Genomic DNA, 19,973 nt, shown 5'->3' with positions numbered 1-19,973 from the left:
CCTGCTTCTGAAAACCCTTCAAGTCTTGTATCAACCTTTTGGAGATTATTATTATTATTATTATTATTATTATTATTATTATTATTATTATTATTATTATTATTATTATTATTATTAAAACTTTAGAGTAGAGTAGAAGAGACCAAAAAGCTGAAAATGCGATAGCTGTCGGCACTTGAAGCCATATCCTCCGCTCTTTCACCTCACGATTTGGAATTTCGAAATGGCTATTGGAGATAACTTCCCTAAGTTTCAAAACTTATTACTCTGGCCTATAGAGAGCACTCTGGGTAACTGAAAGCTGTTTCATAGTCCGTATTTCTATAAGACAGCCAATTGAATATCAAAGTAACTGCATTGACTAGATGACTCAATTCAGACACCTGTTCGTAGAACGAGAACTGAGTTCAAGATTCCAGGTAGGCAGTATTTTTATTTCTGCCCTATAAAATGTAAGCAACACCCACTAGGATATTAACCTTCGCTCCTCGGACTCCAATATGTTATTAAAATTAATACTACTCTCACTCTGGTTTGATTGATTTATTACCGATTATCAAATGACACTTTTTAAATCACAACGATTCAGTGTAGAATGTGGCAGGTACAATATTTACAACGCAGTGTTGGTTGGAACTGAACATCAACATCCCTCCCAGCAAAGTCAGTTTCTCTCCCTGTTTTTCAGGAAATATGATTGATGACAGTGTTCATTGGACAGTATTCCGAGGTTAAACAGTTCCTTTCTCTTACTCAGGAAATTCAGGACCACTAAAGGTCTATTTCGCAGAGATACTGTCCTCTTAACGCACAGTCCACATTATAAAGAGTAGATGTCATGGCTTCTAGCACAGCACAGTCCCCCTCTTCCTGAGGATACCCTTGACCCCACTGCGTGGACGAAATCTCGAAAGTCGAGCCTGTAACAGAAATTTCACTTATCAAGTAAAATTTTGCCTTCTAGCAGTACAGTCATCCAGGATAAATAAACACACTCCATTAAGTAGACAATGATATGGGCTTTTGGGCTTATGCCATGCCAAGAGCTTATGTTGTAGTCAGCTCCCGCTTGGAGTGCTGTGCCAGTATACAGTGAGCCACCTGGTGAAGAACGAGCGTATCACTACAGCTCCAACGGTAAAATAATCTTACAATCAAACCCTCATTATTGTAGAAGTCTTCCTCGTGAACAGATGAGATTTTCTTCTGAAGACGCGGGGCAAAGTTCTCAGCGAGACGTAAAGGGTTTCACCTTCTTTTGTCGACACGGCATGATCCCAAAAACCCCTATCATGCCTACAAGTACGGGCCGTGAAAGCATCAATATTAACACTCCATTAAGTTCAATGAGTACCTTGAACAGTCAACCATTCCGTAGAATTAGGTCTTCTATACACTCCAATCCATGGGTATATCATCCAAGGATAAGTACTGAACATCGTTTTCACCACAGTGTCTAGTTGATCCTTGTCTTTGAAGACAGCAAGGGTGGCACCTTCGTCTTTGCACGACTGGAGGCCTCCATACCAAGTATTGTAGTGAACATCGAGCTTGAAGTTACCCACATCGGGAACCACAGTATAACCATCTGGACGGGCACCTGTGAAGGAAATTATTAGAAAAATAAAACTAAGGCTAGTACAATATTCAAGTAGCTGTAACCCAAGAGGAGGAGGGTTACCTAGTCATATTTCACCTTGAAAACACGAAACAGAGCAACCACCATCTTTGACCAAACAAATTATTTTGCATAATCAAGCACACGCCATATTGTGTGCAACTATATTGTATTTACGATTCTTTTTCGTTGCTGTTCCTTTAATTAAATAAACAAACGGAAAGCAAGCAGTTGACAAATATGAAGTAAATTTTCTTCAACTTATCCCACGTACGTTTTTATTTTAGAACACTCGAGTCATTTTGACTCATTTTAGTCTTTGGCTGGATAACCTTCCTGACGTCACGTGATATTTAGGTACAAATACATTCTGGTATCTACCAGGATTCAAATCCCGGTAGTCTGGGTAGAAAACCAGCAGCTAAACTCCTATACTAAACACAGCCTCCCCTCTTCAAAACCCATTAATATAAAGTATTTCTATGTACAGTACAAGTTACCTCACTGCAAAAATGCAAGGAAACGTGGAGTTCTAGAACCTATCTGTGCAACTCAACATTTGCCTCTGTGGTATAGCATAGACCTAGGTTTAAAATCTGGACTAATTTCATAAAGAGAGAAAAATTGTGAGTTTGTTTGTGTGTCGGAGGTAATTTCGGAACTTCTTATCCGACTACTCTAAGTTTAATTCTTTCACTATCAGAAAGCATATTTCTTCAAGATTGCCACTGGATGAATAGCTTCATACCAGTTTATCACGAGAGCAGGTAGTTCATAGAAAGTAGAACAAACTAGAAAAATTATAGGCCTGGGACCCTTAAAAGTAAACATGAAACTTGAACCTTTATTCTTATTTAAAATGGAGCCTACTAACGATGCGTGTAATTAGAAATCATTTTCCTGCAAACAATAATTAATGTTGAGATTCTTCCTAACTCACACATAGATTTCAACGAAAAAATATTTCTATTTGTTTTGGTGTGCGCTTTTTCGGTACAAATCAAACTAACGGGTGAACTGTTAATATTACAAACAAAAGAAGCATACATCCAGAATTTAGAACTACATTTCCTGTAAAAATGTTTATATGCATTTTTTTCGTAATTCTATTTTTCAACAGGTCTAGGGGTAGAACCTACCTCTTACCCGGAGGCCCTGCGTTCGATTTCCGGCCACGTCAGGGATTTTTACTTGGATCTGAGTGCTGTTTCGAGGTCTACTCGGCCTACCTCATTACAATTGAGTTATCTGACGGTGAGATAGCAGCCCCGTTCTACAACACCAAGATTAACAGCCAAGGGGGCTCTCCGCGCCGGAATCTGCCACCTGGGCGACTGCCCCAAATGCAGATCAGTATTGATTGATTGATTGATTGATTGATTGATTGATTGATTGATTGATTGATTGATTGATTGATTGATTGATTGATTGATTGATTGATCACGCGGCACCTCGTAATATACACACCTTCAGGCTGAGCTGCAGTCACTTGGTAGGCCAAGATCCATCAGGGCTGTTGTACCATGATTTTTTTCTTCTTATCTTTACCAGAAAAATGCGCGTTTGCGTGTTAAAGAACCAATTCGAACCTGCGTCTCAGAGCGCTCTATACGTCCAGCACGGAGTCGGAAAATTTGTTAGTAAAATGCTTGGATTAATATTGTAAGAAACTTCACATCATCTTAAAATGATCTACGTAGTACGAAACAGAATTTTAAAACTATCAATAGTATATGCTACAATATATAGTTTCGATAATTTGTATCGCTTTAGGAAGTCCGGTTCATTTGCTGAATGGTCAGTGAACTTGCCTTCGGCTCGCGGGCTCGGGTTCGATTCCCGGCTAGGTCGAAGATTTTAACTGTGTATGATTAATTGCTGAGACTTGGAGACTGGATGTTCGTGTATGCCCCAACAGATTTCTCTTCATATCCTGGCTACACTGTTTGCACCCGCGACCCCACCAGTGTAGGAGAAGTATGATTGCTTTAGAGAATAGGGGGTATGATAATCAGTGGGTTAGTTTCTGGCTTTCCATCCGAAAGTTTGAGGTTCGAATCCCAGTCGAACTTGAGTTCAGATTTTCATCTCAAAATCTCGTGCCTTCAGAAAAGGCATCCGGCCTTAAGCTCCCGGCCAAAACCAAATAAAAGAGCCTGGGTGGCTCAAGCTACTCCAGAAGTAGCTGGAATAAGCTAAAGAAAGATGTTTAGTATCGATTTAGGAAGTGTTTGACACGCATTTCTTCAACGGCAGTTTCGAATCACTTGAGTGCGGTTAAGGAAGCTGGGAGAGAGGCAAGGTTGACTCATCTTGCTTGTATGATGAAGTAGGCAAAAGAGGGTGATGATGGTGATTAGGTGGAGGGGGAGTAACCCGCTACCACACGGTCTAGACTTCCTTACATTTTTCTCAGCTGCCTGCTCGGAAGACCGTCATATGTGTCTCTTCCGGCTACCAGACTTATACTGGCAAGCTTCACATATTGTCCTCATGGAGCGCTGAAGCGCAATTGTTTTATCACGGAAAAACAGCCGAGAGCTACTATTGGTAGAAATATTCATATCAAGCCGAAGAAAATCCTCTCGTACACAGCTACGAGTAATTGTTCGGTCTCGTTTTCGAGTTGTTTACTCATGTTGAACGAGGCCTAGCTCTTCCCACAGTCCACGAAATGTACTTCATCATTAAGTGCAAAGGGAAGGCCAACATAATGTACATTACATACTTAATTTATTCACAAAACTATTTACACTGTACAAAATATGTATTAGGACGCGGTGGTCCATGATGTAGCGCACCAAACACAATACCGTTGCCCACGCTAGGTCAAGTCTCGTAACTCACTGACGCCGGTGAGGCGTGTGACTCTGTCCCCCCTTCCACCGGGGCTGTAGGAGTCTGATTGTGCTGACCTCTGACGGAAAAACAGACACATGGCGTTCAACAGCAATTGCCAGTATCATATAAATAGGATGCGGATTTCTGACATGATCTAAGAACTTTATTTTGGTTTCTACGAAACCATATGTATAAGTATCCTGAACGATATTGTGGGGTATTTATTTTGCCTTCAAAGTCATATTTTGGGCATTTCTGAAATATTGGTCCTATTTCTGTTTAATTCTATTTAAAGTCACATTTTTGCCATACCTCGTATAATTTTGTATTACCGGTACTTGAGTTTTTTGTGTCAAACTTTCTTATATTTTTAATGCAACAGATAGACGGTGTATTTCTGTGGGAGGAATATTTCTCAAGTTAAGTCTATTATTTGTAGCAGGTAGTAGTAAAACCACTGACAAAGTAGGCTTATTGGAAATTCCTGATGAGTTCTACCTTGACAGTGATAAACAGTAGTTTGAATTAGTGATGGGGATATCGAATGCTTTAAACTATCGGTAGATTACCAATTATGAAGCGTGACTATGGAATGAAAATATTCGATAGTTTTCTTTCTATTTGAAATTGGTTAGAAAGTATTTAAATGCATTTTGTAATGTTGTGCTCGACTCCTAGTAACTAGTGATAAGCCATTTGCTAGTAACTACAAAGATCGAATGTTGAAATGTGGTTTGTTGTATAATACTATAGATTTGTATAGTTTGTTTTGTTGGTAGTGATATAAGCGGAAATATAGAGACTAGTAACAAACGTTACACAATGTTCGAGTGAAGTAATTGGAAACTGAAATACATTGGTCTATGAAATAAGATAAACAATCCCGATTAAAGTAATTGTGATCATTGTGTTTCATTTCAAATAACATGCATTTTTGTGTCCCTGACCACAAGTTAATGAATCTATGGTCTTCTGTTCAAAAAATAACAAATGTTGGGTAATTTCTGACGAAAGTTAGGTTTTCGCCTTATTGTAATGACACCCCATATCAAAATAATGCGAATACAGCAAACTAAACTAAATGAAAATAAACATATTTTCTTAGGACCAAGTAATACTGCATTTATTAATTTTAAAAATCATTCCATTCAGTTAAGGTTATTACTCAATCATTAGAGGTTTATGGTTAGTACATGGAAAGTATTTAATGCCGGCCCCACGGTGTTAGGGACGGCGTGCCTGCCTCTTGCCCGGAGGTCCCGGGTTCGATTCCCGGTCAGGCCAGGGATTTTTACCTGGACCTGAGGGCTGGTTCGATGTCCACTCAGCCTACGTGATTAAAATTGAGGAGCTATCTGACGGTGAAATGACGGCCCCGGTCTAGAAAGCCAAGAATAACAGCCGTGTGGATTCGTCGTGCTGACCACACGACACCCCGTAATCTGCAGGCCTTCGGGGTGAGCAGCGGTCGCTTGGCAGGCCCAGGCCTTGCGAGGCTGTTGTGCCATGGGGTTTGGTTTGGTTTGGTTTTGTTTTTTATATGGAAAGTATTTATAAAAACTATAACATGATTGCCTATTGATAACGTGAACAATAATGAAATTTCATTTATCATTATACAAATTTGAGTCAGTCGGCGAGGGGGAATTATATCCGAACATAATATTCGCTTTATTAGTTTATGTCTAATCTTAATTCTCGCCAGTCAAGAGGTTCATACCAAAAAGTATAGAGTTTAGAAAAACCCGCGCAATCAAATAACAGCTCTGGGTGCATTAATGGGAAGCTTGAGTGCGAGTCTCTCCGCGGAGTTCCCATGGCACACCTACCCATCTCCAGAGCCACAGCGCCAAGCAGCTGCCGCCAGAGTATGTGAGCTGTTGTTGATGTTGGTCTAGCGTTTGCATATTTTGATCACAAAAGGGAATCGAGTAGCGTTAACGCCTGTATTCAGCGCTATGTTCACATCATACTATATACCGTATAGTGCAAAGAATATCCCCACAACTCCCAAATATTCCCTCGCTTGAACGGACAATCACTCATAGTCGCATTTCCTTTTTATATTGCACGTAAGAGCGACGAATTGCTTAGATCTTTAACCTGGTGTGATTCAGTTCTCCTATAGCACAATTGGTAACGCAGCTACAAAATCGTAAACATCTATACGCAACAGAAGTCTGGAATGTTAGCGACTTCATATTTTGGAAAATTTGCTCTAGTAAACAAGCGACGTCTATATTATCTTTATTACTAAGAAAACTTTCCAACTAAAAGTTCATTATACTCGTATTATTATTATAGCAGTAGTAGTAATCTTATTTCATGGCAAATATATAAAATATATAGATGATAATGCCCTAGTCATTTGAAATAAGGGTCTCTAATAAAATGATCGTCATATAGAAATCTTTGTTAAAAGAATGCGTTATTTATTTGTTCTTACATTTTACAAAAAACCTTATACGAAAGATAAACGGTGACTTATAGCCAGTATGAACCCTCCTGTAACAGACTCATTTTACAAAGATGGAAGGTGCCATACAGAACACAGAGTAGCAAAAGAAAGAACGAAAGTGTATCTAGTATAGGCTACTATTCCCTACAGCTACAGTCGCCTTACATTTTCAATTTATATTTTTGCTGGAATGGTAAATTTTATATCCCACTTCGCGAGGTCCAATGCTTAACGTCAAGCTAGAAACGCGGCAATCATATACCGGTTATAGTACTTTATTCAAATCCTGAATAACAACGATACCTTATCACAAGAACTCTGTTGTTGCCTCGCAAACACTTAACAAAAAATAACATCACGTTTATAGAGCTCATAATGTAAAGAACTAAGGCTGGAGTTCTTTAATCCCAGCCATATCAACTTCACTTTCACTATCGGAGCCACTGCTTGACGAATCATCCTCATTGCTGCTGCTGTTAGTCACATTAATTGTTAGGCGCTCAATTTCAGGTTCCAGAAAGCCTTCCGACTGTATATATTGTTCCTCAATCTCTCTGAACCGGGCGAGTTGGCCATGCGGTTAGCGTCGCGCAGCTATGAGCTTGCATCCGGGAGATAGAGGGTTCGAATCCCACTGTCGGCAGCCCTGAAGATGGTTTTCCGTGGTTTCCCATTTTCACACCAGGCAAATGCTGGGGCTGTGCCTTAATTAAGGCCACGGCCGCTTCCTTCCCACTCCTAGGCCTTTCCTGTCCCATCGTCGCCATAAAACATATCTGTGTCAGTGCGACGTAAAGCGAATAGCAAAGAAACTAGCAAACTCTCTGACATGACGGCATACTGAACCCCACTCTTCCGCACCAATTTCAGAAAATCTCTGAACGCAAAGATTTCTAACATCATCCAACTTGAAGGTTGTATGTTTCTGTACCACCCATTGTTTCACATCACCCCAGATATTTTCGATGCTCTTCAGATCTGGATGATAAGCCGGCAAGCGAAGAACAGTGTGCCGGTATTCATGTAAAGGACGTTCGAGAATAGAGCTCTTAGTTCGAGGCTTATTGATCTGTATGAGTTCATAAAGTTCAGTCTTGAACCTATCATTTCCGTAAGGTATCGAGACGGCGGTGGTTGTGCTCTGTTAGCCTTTTCTGCATTTCCTGTTTGCGAGCGTTAGAAGTAGGGCATTTATCATACTGAACGTTGTGATAGGATGCATTTTCTATCACAAGAACAGATTTTGGTGGCAAGTTTGCAGAAGCATTTCTTTCACCCATTTCATGCAGTTCGTGGCATTCATTTCTCGATGGTAATCGCCGGATGTCTGGTTTGAATTAAATATCAAGAGGGCATTCGGAATGAAACCCACCTCATAGCCTGCATGAACAATAATAAGGTGCTGTCCTTTCTATATCGGCGATTTAAGATGTTCTGTAGGAGATGTGGTGTCACACCAAGCCTTCGGTGTTGTGTGGGAGCTGTTAATGTAGGTTTCATCACTGTAAACTATAGGGCGACCCTCCTGACGATACCTAGTAACGTAACGCAAAAATGTGATTCGAGCAGTGCGAATATCATTACGCTCAATTCGGAAACACCTGTTAGTTTCTACCCTTTTCCACCAAAATACAAGTTCTTTGAAAATTTTTCGCAAACTACTGCATTGACCCTTGTACAATTTACTTATTTTTAGTTTTGCCAACACAGATTTCATAGTTATATAAAATTCATTGATTCATTGATTGTCCTTCGAACAACGCACATGTCAAAATCATCTAATCCAGTGCACGGACGCTTTTTTTTTTCTTTGTTCTTGCGAGGTGTATTGAACGATGCCAATGTTCCTGCCTGGACCTGTAGCAATTGTTTCTTCACGGACTTCACGGTGCACGCATTTAACACGAGTTGCAGCACACACACGCTCCTGCACGTTTTTGGCTGGAATAATAAATTTGTGTTCATCGGCTTCTTTCTGCATGAACTATAACACGTTAGACACTATTAGAGAGCATATTTGTTTCTGGTGAGACCTCAACTTGAGTATGGTTCCAGTGTATGGGACCCTTACCAGGATTACTTGATTCAGGAACTGGAAAAAATCCAAAGAAAAGCAGCTCGATTTGTTCTGGGCGATTTCCGACAAAAGAGTAGCGTTACAAAAATGTTGCAAAGTTTGGGCTGGGAAGACTTGGTAGAAAGGAGACGAGCCGCTCGACTAAGTGGTATGTTCCAAGTGTCAGTGGAGAGATGGCGTGGGAGGACATCAGTAGACGAATAAGTTTGGATGGTGTCTTTAAAAGTAGGAAACATCACAATATGAAGATAAAGTTGGAATTCAAGAGGACAAATTGGGGCAAATATTCGTTTATAGGAAGGGGAGTTAGGGATTCGAATAACTTACCAAGGGAGATGTTCAATAAATTTTCAATTTTTTTGCAATCATTTAAGAAAAGGCTAGGAAAACAACAGATAGAGAATCTGCCACCTGGGCGACTGCCCTAAGTGCAGATCAGTAGTGATTGATTGATTGATTGATTTCTCGACCCTGAGAACGAAGAGTTTTTCTGTATAGGACTAGTTTTGAAAGGACGGGAGGTATATTGTTATCATTACTATATCGCAGAAGTCAAAAGTAACAACGCAAAGCCTACTGTTATCACCAAGCTTGCCTCAGATTAACTAACTACTGCGCACCCAGCAGCACGCACCTCTGATCCTAGTAAGGTGTGCAGAGGGAGGTGCGTTGGAGATGAAGGATCGCCGGCTAGCAGGCAGGAGGAAAGCAGAGCTGTTGTTTAACTGCGCGGGCTCTACTATCAACTGATTTTACTCCATGGCGAAAGAGGACGCCGATTTCAGCGCCGAATTCAAAACGGAATGCAAGCGGAAACAATCAGTTGTAACGTAAGTTGACGACTAAATGGATGAAATGAAATGGCGTGTGGCTTTTAGTGCCGGGAGTGTCCGAGGACAAGTTCGGCTCGCCAGGGTCTTTCGATTTGACTCCCGTAGGCGACCTGCGCGTCATGATGAGATTGAAATTATGACGAAGACGACACATACACCCAGCCCCCGTGCCAGCTAACTTAACCAATGATGGTTAAAATTCCCGACCCTGCCCGGAATCGAACCCGGGACCCCTGTGACTGAACGCCAGCGCGCTAACCATTTAGCCATGAAGCCGGACGACTATCGAATAATTCGGTAGTTTTCATTCAATAGTCCAGTCACTAGTTTGAATAAGGTAACTTTGCTTATGACATGTTATTCTCTCTTATCTGAATGGTCACGTTACCAGGACGTTTGTTTCCGGGAAAAGTAAGGACAGCTTTCCTGAGGGGGTTGTCTGAAGGATAAAGTGCACCGAACTCGATTATAACCAACTGAAAATTTGAAGACCTACATCATGACTGAAACCAATGGAATAGACAAGGAAATGTTGAGTGAACTATCAGAGGCGTGGAGCGAGAGATACACAGCTATGTCTACAGGAAGATGCAGGTCATTTCTAACATCTGTTGTGATGATAAGTAGATCTCCCACAGTTTCTTCATATTTGCAACGTAGTTGCATCTTCCTATCTGCTACCAGACAGAAATGGGGTCATTTTGAAAACCACACGATTTATATAAATTCCAGTGTCCCATTTTCATACAAGGCAAATGCTGGGGGTGTACCAGAAGGCCACGGCCGATGTCTTCCCAATCCTAATTCTTTCCCATCCGTGCGTCGCCGGAAACCTTCCACGTGTTATTGCGACATTAAACCACAAGTGCTTGACTCGGTACGCAACGATACAGGTACTATTGGGAATATTCCTTTCACATTTCTTATGAAATGTAGGCCTATGGCTTAAAGTCAGGCTTGATTGTCCGCTTTTGTTACGTTTCTGTAGATACGTAGGCAAGTCAATAAGTATCTGGAACTTCGCTGTAATGTTTTCAGGTGGGCTCGATGGCATTGTGTGCTCATCAGCCGCTAGATGACACCGTTGTCTATACTGCTAATAAGAAGAGATGGTGTCTGACAGGTAAGGTTGGAGGGAGGAGCACTGCACGTGGCATTTCACGATGTTGCCACATTCCAGCATTCCTTTCTGTACATGCTCTTACCCCTCGCTTCCGGCTCACTTGTTCTCTCCGTCATTCTGACCACTGTGATCTGTTGTAGACTGCCTGGCCAGGCGGTGTCGTCCGATTTGCGATCACTCTTATACAATCAGGTTCTTATCAGTGACATACAGTCAGGTTGCTGTGAGGGAAATCCTTACTGAAGGATTAGTACAGGAAGACATCCCTCAAGTAACTGGCGAAACTGGGAATCTTACGAATCGTATGTTGAAAGTCATTAAATTACTTATATTTACCGTTTGAGACTGATGCGTTTATATCGGGATTGACAGGGAATAAACAGGACTCAAATAAACCTTTTATTTACCGAGCTGGATAGCTGCAGTCGCTTACGTGCGGCCAGTATTCAGTATTCGGGAGATAGTGGGTTCGAACCCCACTGTCGGCAGCCTTGAAGATGGTTTTCGGTGGTTTCCTAATTAATTTACACAGCATGTTTCTACTGCCAGATGCCCTTCCTGGCACCAACCTCAGTTGAGGAGCTAATGAAGACGAAATGTGTTATGGTGAATAAAATTGGGTAAGGGGTGCCTATGGATAGGAACTGTACCGGCATTTGTCTGGAAGTGAAGATATTAAGCCACAGAAAACTATTCTGAGAAGAGCCGACGGTGGGATTCGAACCCACGCGTTTCCCGAATGCAGAGCTTGGCTCCATAGCCACAGAGGGTTAAAACGCGCGGCCACTCGGTCTACTTTCATCTATATAAATAAAATTATAATTTTTGTCTGTACGCTTCGTTTAGATGTACAAGATTCCAGAACTTAATGTTAAGAAAATGTTTAGATTACAATAAGTTGAAAAAATGACGATTCTATAATGATAGCGCGAAGAGAATATATTGCGTTCGGAAAATAGTGGGTTCGAATCCCATTGTCGGTAGCCCTGTAGATGGTTTTCCGTGGTTTCCTATTTTCACAACAAACACAACAAGCCAGGGTCGTTTCCTTCCCACTCCAAGGCCTTTCCTATCCCATTGTCGCCGTAAGACCTATCTGTGTCGCTGTGACGTAAATCCAGCGGTAAAACAAACCCTTGTCACCAAACATCCTCACTTTTCCGTAAATTTCTGTAAGAGTATCCATTATATAAAGCTACGCCTTAATTAGCAGTCCCCTTGCTGCGTTAAAGTTGGGAAACCCTGACAGGCTGCTGAAAATTGTACAGTGATCGCAAATGAGACAAGAACTGGTCTTTCTTCACATTCTTGTTTTCCACTGTAATGGAACTGGTCGCAAATAGAACAAATTTTGCTCTGGAATGGAATTAAGGGAACATTCCTTTCCGATAAACTCGTAGCCTCCTCTTCAAAGAATTCTCTTGCAGCACATATCATTTCTCTTCCTTGGTGATGAATTGTCACACCATGGCCGGCGGTATTTTTTTCACGAGGTGGACGAGTCCTGAGCCTCCCTCTCCCTCGAGGAGTATTCATCGCACTCAAAATATAAATACAATGATTGCACGTGCGTACGTACGTAAATAGTATTTAAAATACAATTAGAAACTTACTAACGGCCACTCACACTGAACTGCTTGCAACAAGATCTAGCTCACAAGTGAAGTGAGAGGTTTGGCAACTCCCAGCAAGACGAGCCTCCCAGAAGTTTTATCTCCATGGCAACCGCAGTCGCCCCACCCTCGTTTCCATGGCAACCACACAGCCACTCCCTTTATCCCGCCTCGGCAGGCAGTAAACGGACCTCCCTCTACGAAATGTCACAAGCCATCTCTTATTATTAGCAGTACTGCTAATAAGAAGAGATGGCGTCTGACAGGTAAGGTTGGAGGGAGGAGCACTGCACGTGGCATTTCACGATGTTGCCACATTCCAGCATTCCTTTCTGTACATGCTCTTACCCCTCGCTTCCGGCTCACTTGTTCTCTCCGTCATTCTGACCACTGTGATCTGTTGTAGACTGCCTGGCCAGGCGGTGTCGTCCCATTTGCGATCACTCTTATACAATCAGGTTCTTATCAGTGACATACAGTCAGGTTGCTGTGAGGGAAATCCTTACTGAAGGATTAGTACAGGAAGACATCCCTCAAGTAACTGGCGAAACTGGGAATCTTACGAATCGTATGTTGAAAGTCATTAAATTACTTATATTTACCGTTTGAGACTGATGCGTTTATATCGGGATTGACAGGGAATAAACAGGACTCAAATAAACCTTTTATTTACCGAGCTGGATAGCTGCAGTCGCTTACGTGTGGCCAGTATTCAGTATTCGGGAGATAGTGGGTTCGAACCCCACTGTCGGCAGCCTTGAAGATGGTTTTCGGTGGTTTCCTAATTAATTTACACAGCATGTTTCTACTGCCAGATGCCCTTCCTGGCACCAACCTCAGTTGAGGAGCTAATGAAGACGAAATGTGTTATGGTGAATAAAATTGGGTAAGGGGTGCCTATGGATAGGAACTGTACCGGCATTTGTCTGGAAGTGAAGATATTAAGCCACAGAAAACTATTCTGAGAAGAGCCGACGGTGGGATTCGAACCCACGCGTTTCCCGAATGCAGAGCTTGGCTCCATAGCCACAGAGGGTTAAAACGCGCGGCCACTCGGTCTACTTTCATCTATATAAATAAAATTATAATTTTTGTCTGTACGCTTCGTTTAGATGTACAAGATTCCAGAACTTAATGTTAAGAAAATGTTTAGATTACAATAAGTTGAAAAAATGACGATTCTATAATGATAGCGCGAAGAGAATATATTGCGTTCGGAAAATAGTGGGTTCGAATCCCATTGTCGGTAGCCCTGTAGATGGTTTTCCGTGGTTTCCTATTTTCACAACAAACACAACAAGCCAGGGTCGTTTCCTTCCCACTCCAAGGCCTTTCCTATCCCATTGTCGCCGTAAGACCTATCTGTGTCGCTGTGACGTAAATCCAGCGGTAAAACAAACCCTTGTCACCAAACATCCTCACTTTTCCGTAAATTTCTGTAAGAGTATCCATTATATAAAGCTACGCCTTAATTAGCAGTCCCCTTGCTGCGTTAAAGTTGGGAAACCCTGACAGGCTGCTGAAAATTGTACAGTGATCGCAAATGAGACAAGAACTGGTCTTTCTTCACATTCTTATTTTCCACTGTAATGGAACTGGTCGCAAATAGAACAAATTTTGCTCTGGAATGGAATTAAGGGAACATTCCTTTCCGATAAACTCGTAGCCTCCTCTTCAAAGAATTCTCTTGCAGCACATATCATTTCTCTTCCTTGGTGATGAATTGTCACACCATGGCCGGCGGTATTTTTTTCACGAGGTGGACGAGTCCTGGGCCTCCCTCTCCCTCGAGGAGTATTCATCGCACTCAAAATATAAATACAATGATTGCACGTGCGTACGTACGTAAATAGTATTTAAAATACAATTAGAAACTTACTAACGGCCACTCACACTGAACTGCTTGCAACAAGATCTAGCTCACAAGTGAAGTGAGAGGTTTGGCAACTCCCAGCAAGACGAGCCTCCCAGAAGTTTTATCTCCATGGCAACCGCAGTCGCCCCACCCTCGTTTCCATGGCAACCACACAGCCACTCCCTTTATCCCGCCTCGGCAGGCAGTAAACGGACCTCCCTCTACGAAATGTCACAAGCCATCTCTTATTATTAGCAGTATACGTCTGTGATAGGTTTCAGCGTCATCAGGTGAGTACAGCTTGCGCTGTTTAAACGTAAAGATGGCCGCACCATTTTCTGTTTACGCCAAGGAAGAACAGTGTTCCGTAATCCGTTTATTGTGGTCTGAGGGTGTACCAGGAGCGGAAATTCATAGAAGACTTTCAGCACAATACGGGGACAATGTTTTGCCACAGCGAAGTATTTACCAGTGGATTGAGAATTTCAAAAGTGTTCGTACGTGCGTAAAGGATGGGGAAAGATTCGGGCGTCCATGTGCAGACGTAAATGATGCCAATAGTGAACAAGTGCGTGATATGATCCTGGATAACAGACGAGTGACTGTTCTATGAATTTCCGCATAATGCATATGAGCACATGATTGAACTGTCGTTCTAAAATTATCATTCTTGTCCTATTAACCATTTCGCGTCATCAGTTCGGAGTTAAAGGAAAAGAAAGAGAAAATCATAGTCGTGCTCTTTCTTATCCTTCCACATCTTTGGCTACTGAAGTACAATAGGGTAGGGGGGTTGGTTTTCTCACCCTTCAGCAAACAAACTGTTCTTGCCAAACGGTATATCCCTATTGCACCAAATGCCGTTAATACCAACAAAGCAGCAAATAACTAGTAAATAGCATACCATCGTAGTTAATCCGGGATTAATGTACGTTTAAATTTAATTGCTTTCGTTGTTTTTAAACAACCGGAAAATATAAAACACTTGTTTTGTGCTGCCAAGGCAAGCGAGTTCATAGTTATTTAGTAGAAGCATGTGATTCACACGTAAGAGAAGTAAAATGAAAAACTAAATATTTTGTACCGGTGCGCAACAAAAGAAAGCATGGCGATTCTTTTGAAGTATCCCCTAAACCTGTGAACACTGAATCAAGTGAACGTGAAGAAAATATCGCAAGTACCGATAGATGTAGGCTACTGCAGTTCGAGAAAAAAAACGAATTCTAACAATGATGGGCCCGATTGTTGGACATTTATTTCTTCTTAATCTGTTTACCCTCCAGGATCGCTTTTTCCCTCGAACTCAGCGAAGGATCCCACCTCTACCACCTGAAGGGCAGTGTCCTGGAGCGTGAGAATTTGTGTCGGGGATACAACTGAGAAGGAGGACCAGTACCTCGCCCAGACGACCTTACCTGCTATGCTGAGCGGGAGCCTTGTGAGGGGAAGGGATTGACAAGGAATAAAGAAGGAAGAGACCGTGGTCTTAAGTCAGGTACCATCCCGCCTGGAGGAAAAGTTCGAAAGCACGGAAAACCGCTTCCAAGATGGCTGAGGTGGGAATAGAACCCTCCCCCCTTCACTCTCTACTCACTTGACCTTCCGAGGCTGAATGGACCCCTTTCCAGCCCTCGTACCACTTTTCAAACTTCGTGGCATCAAACCGGGCCTCCGAGGGTGGCAGCTAATCGCACCAATTGCTGGATATTAACTCAGAAAAATGACTTCTTTCAAAGAGACAACTGGCTTAGTGGAAAAATAAAATGCTAAGTTGTAAGGTGTGCCAACATTTTACAAGTTTAGGACCAGAAAAACAGAAGAGAACATTTCTTCCGAGTGGGCCAGTAGTAAAATCAGTTTTTTGTTGGGTTTTTTTTCTAGTTGCTTTACGTCGTACCGACACAGATAGGTCTTATGGCGACGATGGGACAGGGAAGGGCTAGGAGTTGGAAGGAAGCGGCCGTGGCCTTAATTAAGGTACAGCCCCAGCATTTACCTGGTGTGAAAATGGGAAACCACGGAAAACCATTTTCAGGGCTGCCGACAGTGGGGTTCGAACCTACTATCTCCCGAATACTGGATACTGGCCGCACTTAAGTAAAATCAGTATCATTGGAAGAGAAGAAGACGGTACATCTGGGTATGTGAACAAAGTGTGAGATTCTGTTTACGAAGAAGTTCAGGTGAGTACCGCCACCTTTTTTCTTAGAAAAATGTACTGAATATATAACACTGTAGAATCGATATATTTTGAGCCTTAGCAAGGGATGTCGCAGATAATTTGAATATTGCAAAATACAACTATAGATTTGGGATTCTTTACGCCTAAAAGGGCATGTTTTATGTTTTTATCCAATAAGAGAATATTTTAAGTAAAGAAGAAAGTCGGAAAATATGGCATATGATGTACAGTAGGTAAGAGTAGTTCCCGCATTAGTCCTACGCACAAACCACGTTCAGGAAGATGAACAAAGATGGTTTTCACTAGATAGCTGCTTGATAGGCTGGAAAAGCTTTCTGTCCCTTTTTCTATAACCCAGTTAAGAAAGAACTGTTTCCTGGAATTTACTCATGACAAATTTCATAATGTTTCTTTGCGAAAACCATTTTCATTTGTGCACCATTAGAACTTCTCAGCCTCAGGTAAGTGGTGCTGGAACGGGTCTGCAGTCCACAGTAAGGTATAAAGTTCTTTGTTGTTTCTACTTTTTTTTTTTTTTTTTTTTTTTTTACAATTTGCTTTACGTCGCACCGACACAGATAGGTCTTATGGCGACGATGGAACAGGAGAGGGCTATGCATGGGAAGGAAGCGGCCATGGCCTTAATTAAGGTACAGCCCCCGCATTTGCCAAGTGTGAATATGAGAAACCACGGAAAGCCATCTTCAGGGCTGTCAACAGTGGGGTTTGAACCTACTATCTCCCGAATACTGGATACTGGCCGCACTTAAGCGACTGCAGCTATCGAGCCCCGTCTACTTAATTTAAGGTGTTAGTTATTAAATGCATAGGCCCTACGCTGAGAACATATAATTTTCAGTAGATGGAAGTGTTTTATTTTGTATACTTTCGCAAAATTAACTGAAATTTGAAAATATCAAATTCATGAACATCTTCAACCGGAGAATACAATAAACGGGAGAGAGTATTCATTAAAACATTTACCCGGTGAATGAGCGGCACATATCTCCGCGATTGCCTTTCTTGCGCATCTGTCGTCTAGTCACGAGAGCATGTTTGGTCTTTTGTTAATGGGCCATGGATGTCACCATCGAAGTAGACATGTAGAACATTATGTGATATCTGTTATTGTGAAAGTCTTCTTATCAGCTGTTTGATGATCTATTAAATAAGATATATTAACATATTGATTGCAGAGCCTCCGTGACTCAGGCGGCAGGGCACCGCCCTCTCACCGTTCGGTTCCGCAGTTCAAATCCCAGTCACTTCATATGAGATTTGTGCTGGACAAAGCGGAGGTGGGACAGGCTTTTCTTCGAGTACTCTTGTTTTCCCTGTCATCTTCCATTCCAGCAACAATCTCCAAAATCATTTCATTCCATCTGTAAGTCATTAATCATTGCCCCAGAGGAGTGCGACAGGCATTGCCAGCCGGCACAATTAGGCCTATTCCTATCCTCGCCGCTAGATGAAGGCTTCATTCATTACATTCCTGACCCAGTTGAATGACTGGAAACAGTCTGGAGATTTTTATTCTCAACATATTGATAGCTCCGGTTTATGATGTAACAGTGAGGGATCATTATACAGAGAATCTATGGAATCGGAGGTGGACCGTTTGTTGTGGGTGCATACCGTATTTCTTCGTTATTTTAATTATTCATTTTTTCCTTAAAATTATCCAGGTTTTCGGATTCCTGTAACGTTTTTTTTTTTAGTTCTTTTCGCTAGCACCTAAACGTTTTCAACCCGCAGATATTTGGCTGGTACCACAACAAGGCCATAACTTGCGCCAGTGAACGCCGCCTGATTCGACAAGACAGCACCCGCTCTGAACCACTAGAACCGTATGTTGAACTATTATTGCTGTTTCGAAAAGTAGGCTAATTGTTCGATGTATGAATTCATCACAAGAGTAGCAATAGAACGAAATTACCTGCTAGAGTTAGTTCTACTTACAAAAAAAGTTTGTGCCGATTTCTCCGTTATTTAAAATAATTTCACGGGAAAACTTTGCACTTTTTAGGAGCCCCTTAATATAATTTACGAATAAGAAGACAGAATATCGATATCCTCAATGGATTAGGAGTAATGTTTGGTGGAATATCTTAGGTGAATAATCCTGTGTATAATGTATTGGTCGGCATCTGTGGTGTAGTGGCCAGTGTGATTAACTGCAACCCCCAGAGTCCCGGGTTCGATTCCTGGCTCTGCCACGAAATTTTAAAAGTGTTACGAGCGCTCGAACGGGGTCCGCTCAGCCTTAGGAGGTCAAATGAGTAGAAGAGGGTTCGCCATCCGGGATACCGGGATGGTACCTAACTTAAGGCCACGACCACTTCCTTCCGTCTTCCTTGTATATCCTTTCCGATCTTACCATCCTCCCTTCCTCCCATATGGTCCCTGCTCAGCACATGAAACTATCTGGGCGAGGTACTGGTCCTCCTTCCCAGTTGTATCCACCGACCCAAAGTCTCACGCTCGAGGACACTGTCCTTGAGGCGGTAGAGGTGGGGATCCCTCGTTGAGTCCGAGGGAAAACCAACCCTGCACAGTGAACGAATTATTTATAACATATGTAATTGCGCTAGCGTGATTAGCTCAGTGGCTTAGCTGCTGGCTTCCCACCCAGAACGCCGAGGTTCGAATACCGGTCGATCTCAGGTTGAGATTTTCATCTCAAAGATCACGTGGTATCAGCCCTAAGCATTCCTATATTATTCGAAAAATAATAAAATTCCACTAAAAATATTTATTGAAGAAAAATGCTCAAAAAATAAAACTCCAGGAGAATATCTCGCGGCCCTGTCGGCTCCAGCGGTGATTACACTCCCCTAGATGATCGAATCTTTGATTCTGTCCCCTTGCTGTACTCCGTTATAATGAACAGATTATATCTCCTGATTGGCAGTTTACTACGATAACCACTCGATTACCAATGTAGTTCTATAATAATAGATCTATCAATAATAATAATAATAATAATAATAATAATAATAATAGAACAAGAACTCTCACCTCTAGCAAAGGTCATCAAGGTGAGAGCACCAACCACCAGAAGTGAGTGAGTAAAATACATCCTTCCGAATCTGTGATTTCTCAAGAATAATACTTCTTGACTCCTGGATTACGTTAAATACTGAACTAATCTTATCATGAATTGATTCAAACTCCAGACATACCTACTGACCACTTTATGTAACAGTTGATCGAGTTCTCACAAAGATCAGTTTTGATTAGACTCTTTAGCACAGGCCACGGCAATTCTGGAGATTAGATATGAAAGTACAGCGCTGATAAGTTGCCCAAATCATATTTTGTTGCAGTTGTCGCAGGGAAAGGGCTAGAGTTGGGAACGTGGCGGCCGTGACAT

The 19,973-nt window shown here is 41.9% G+C and overlaps 1 protein-coding gene across 1 annotated transcript; it reads right to left on the bottom strand.

Annotated features, from left to right (window-relative positions):
- Positions 1-528: 528 nt before the first annotated feature.
- On the bottom strand, positions 529-19,762 carry LOC136861368 (uncharacterized). Its single transcript, XM_067138817.2, has 3 exons — positions 19,619-19,762; positions 1,355-1,600; positions 529-920 (listed from the first exon to the last, which is right to left on the bottom strand). The coding sequence occupies exons 1-3, from the start codon at positions 19,677-19,679 to the stop codon at positions 772-774; spliced, it is 456 nt and encodes a 151-aa protein (XP_066994918.2). The 5' UTR covers positions 19,680-19,762; the 3' UTR covers positions 529-771.
- Positions 19,763-19,973: the final 211 nt, after the last annotated feature.

Source organism: Anabrus simplex, chromosome 1, assembly GCF_040414725.1.
Source record: "Anabrus simplex isolate iqAnaSimp1 chromosome 1, ASM4041472v1, whole genome shotgun sequence".
Classification (NCBI taxonomy): domain Eukaryota; kingdom Metazoa; phylum Arthropoda; class Insecta; order Orthoptera; family Tettigoniidae; genus Anabrus; species Anabrus simplex.
The sequence above is the reverse complement of the archived record's forward strand: the minus strand, read 5'-3'. Positions and strand labels throughout refer to the sequence as shown.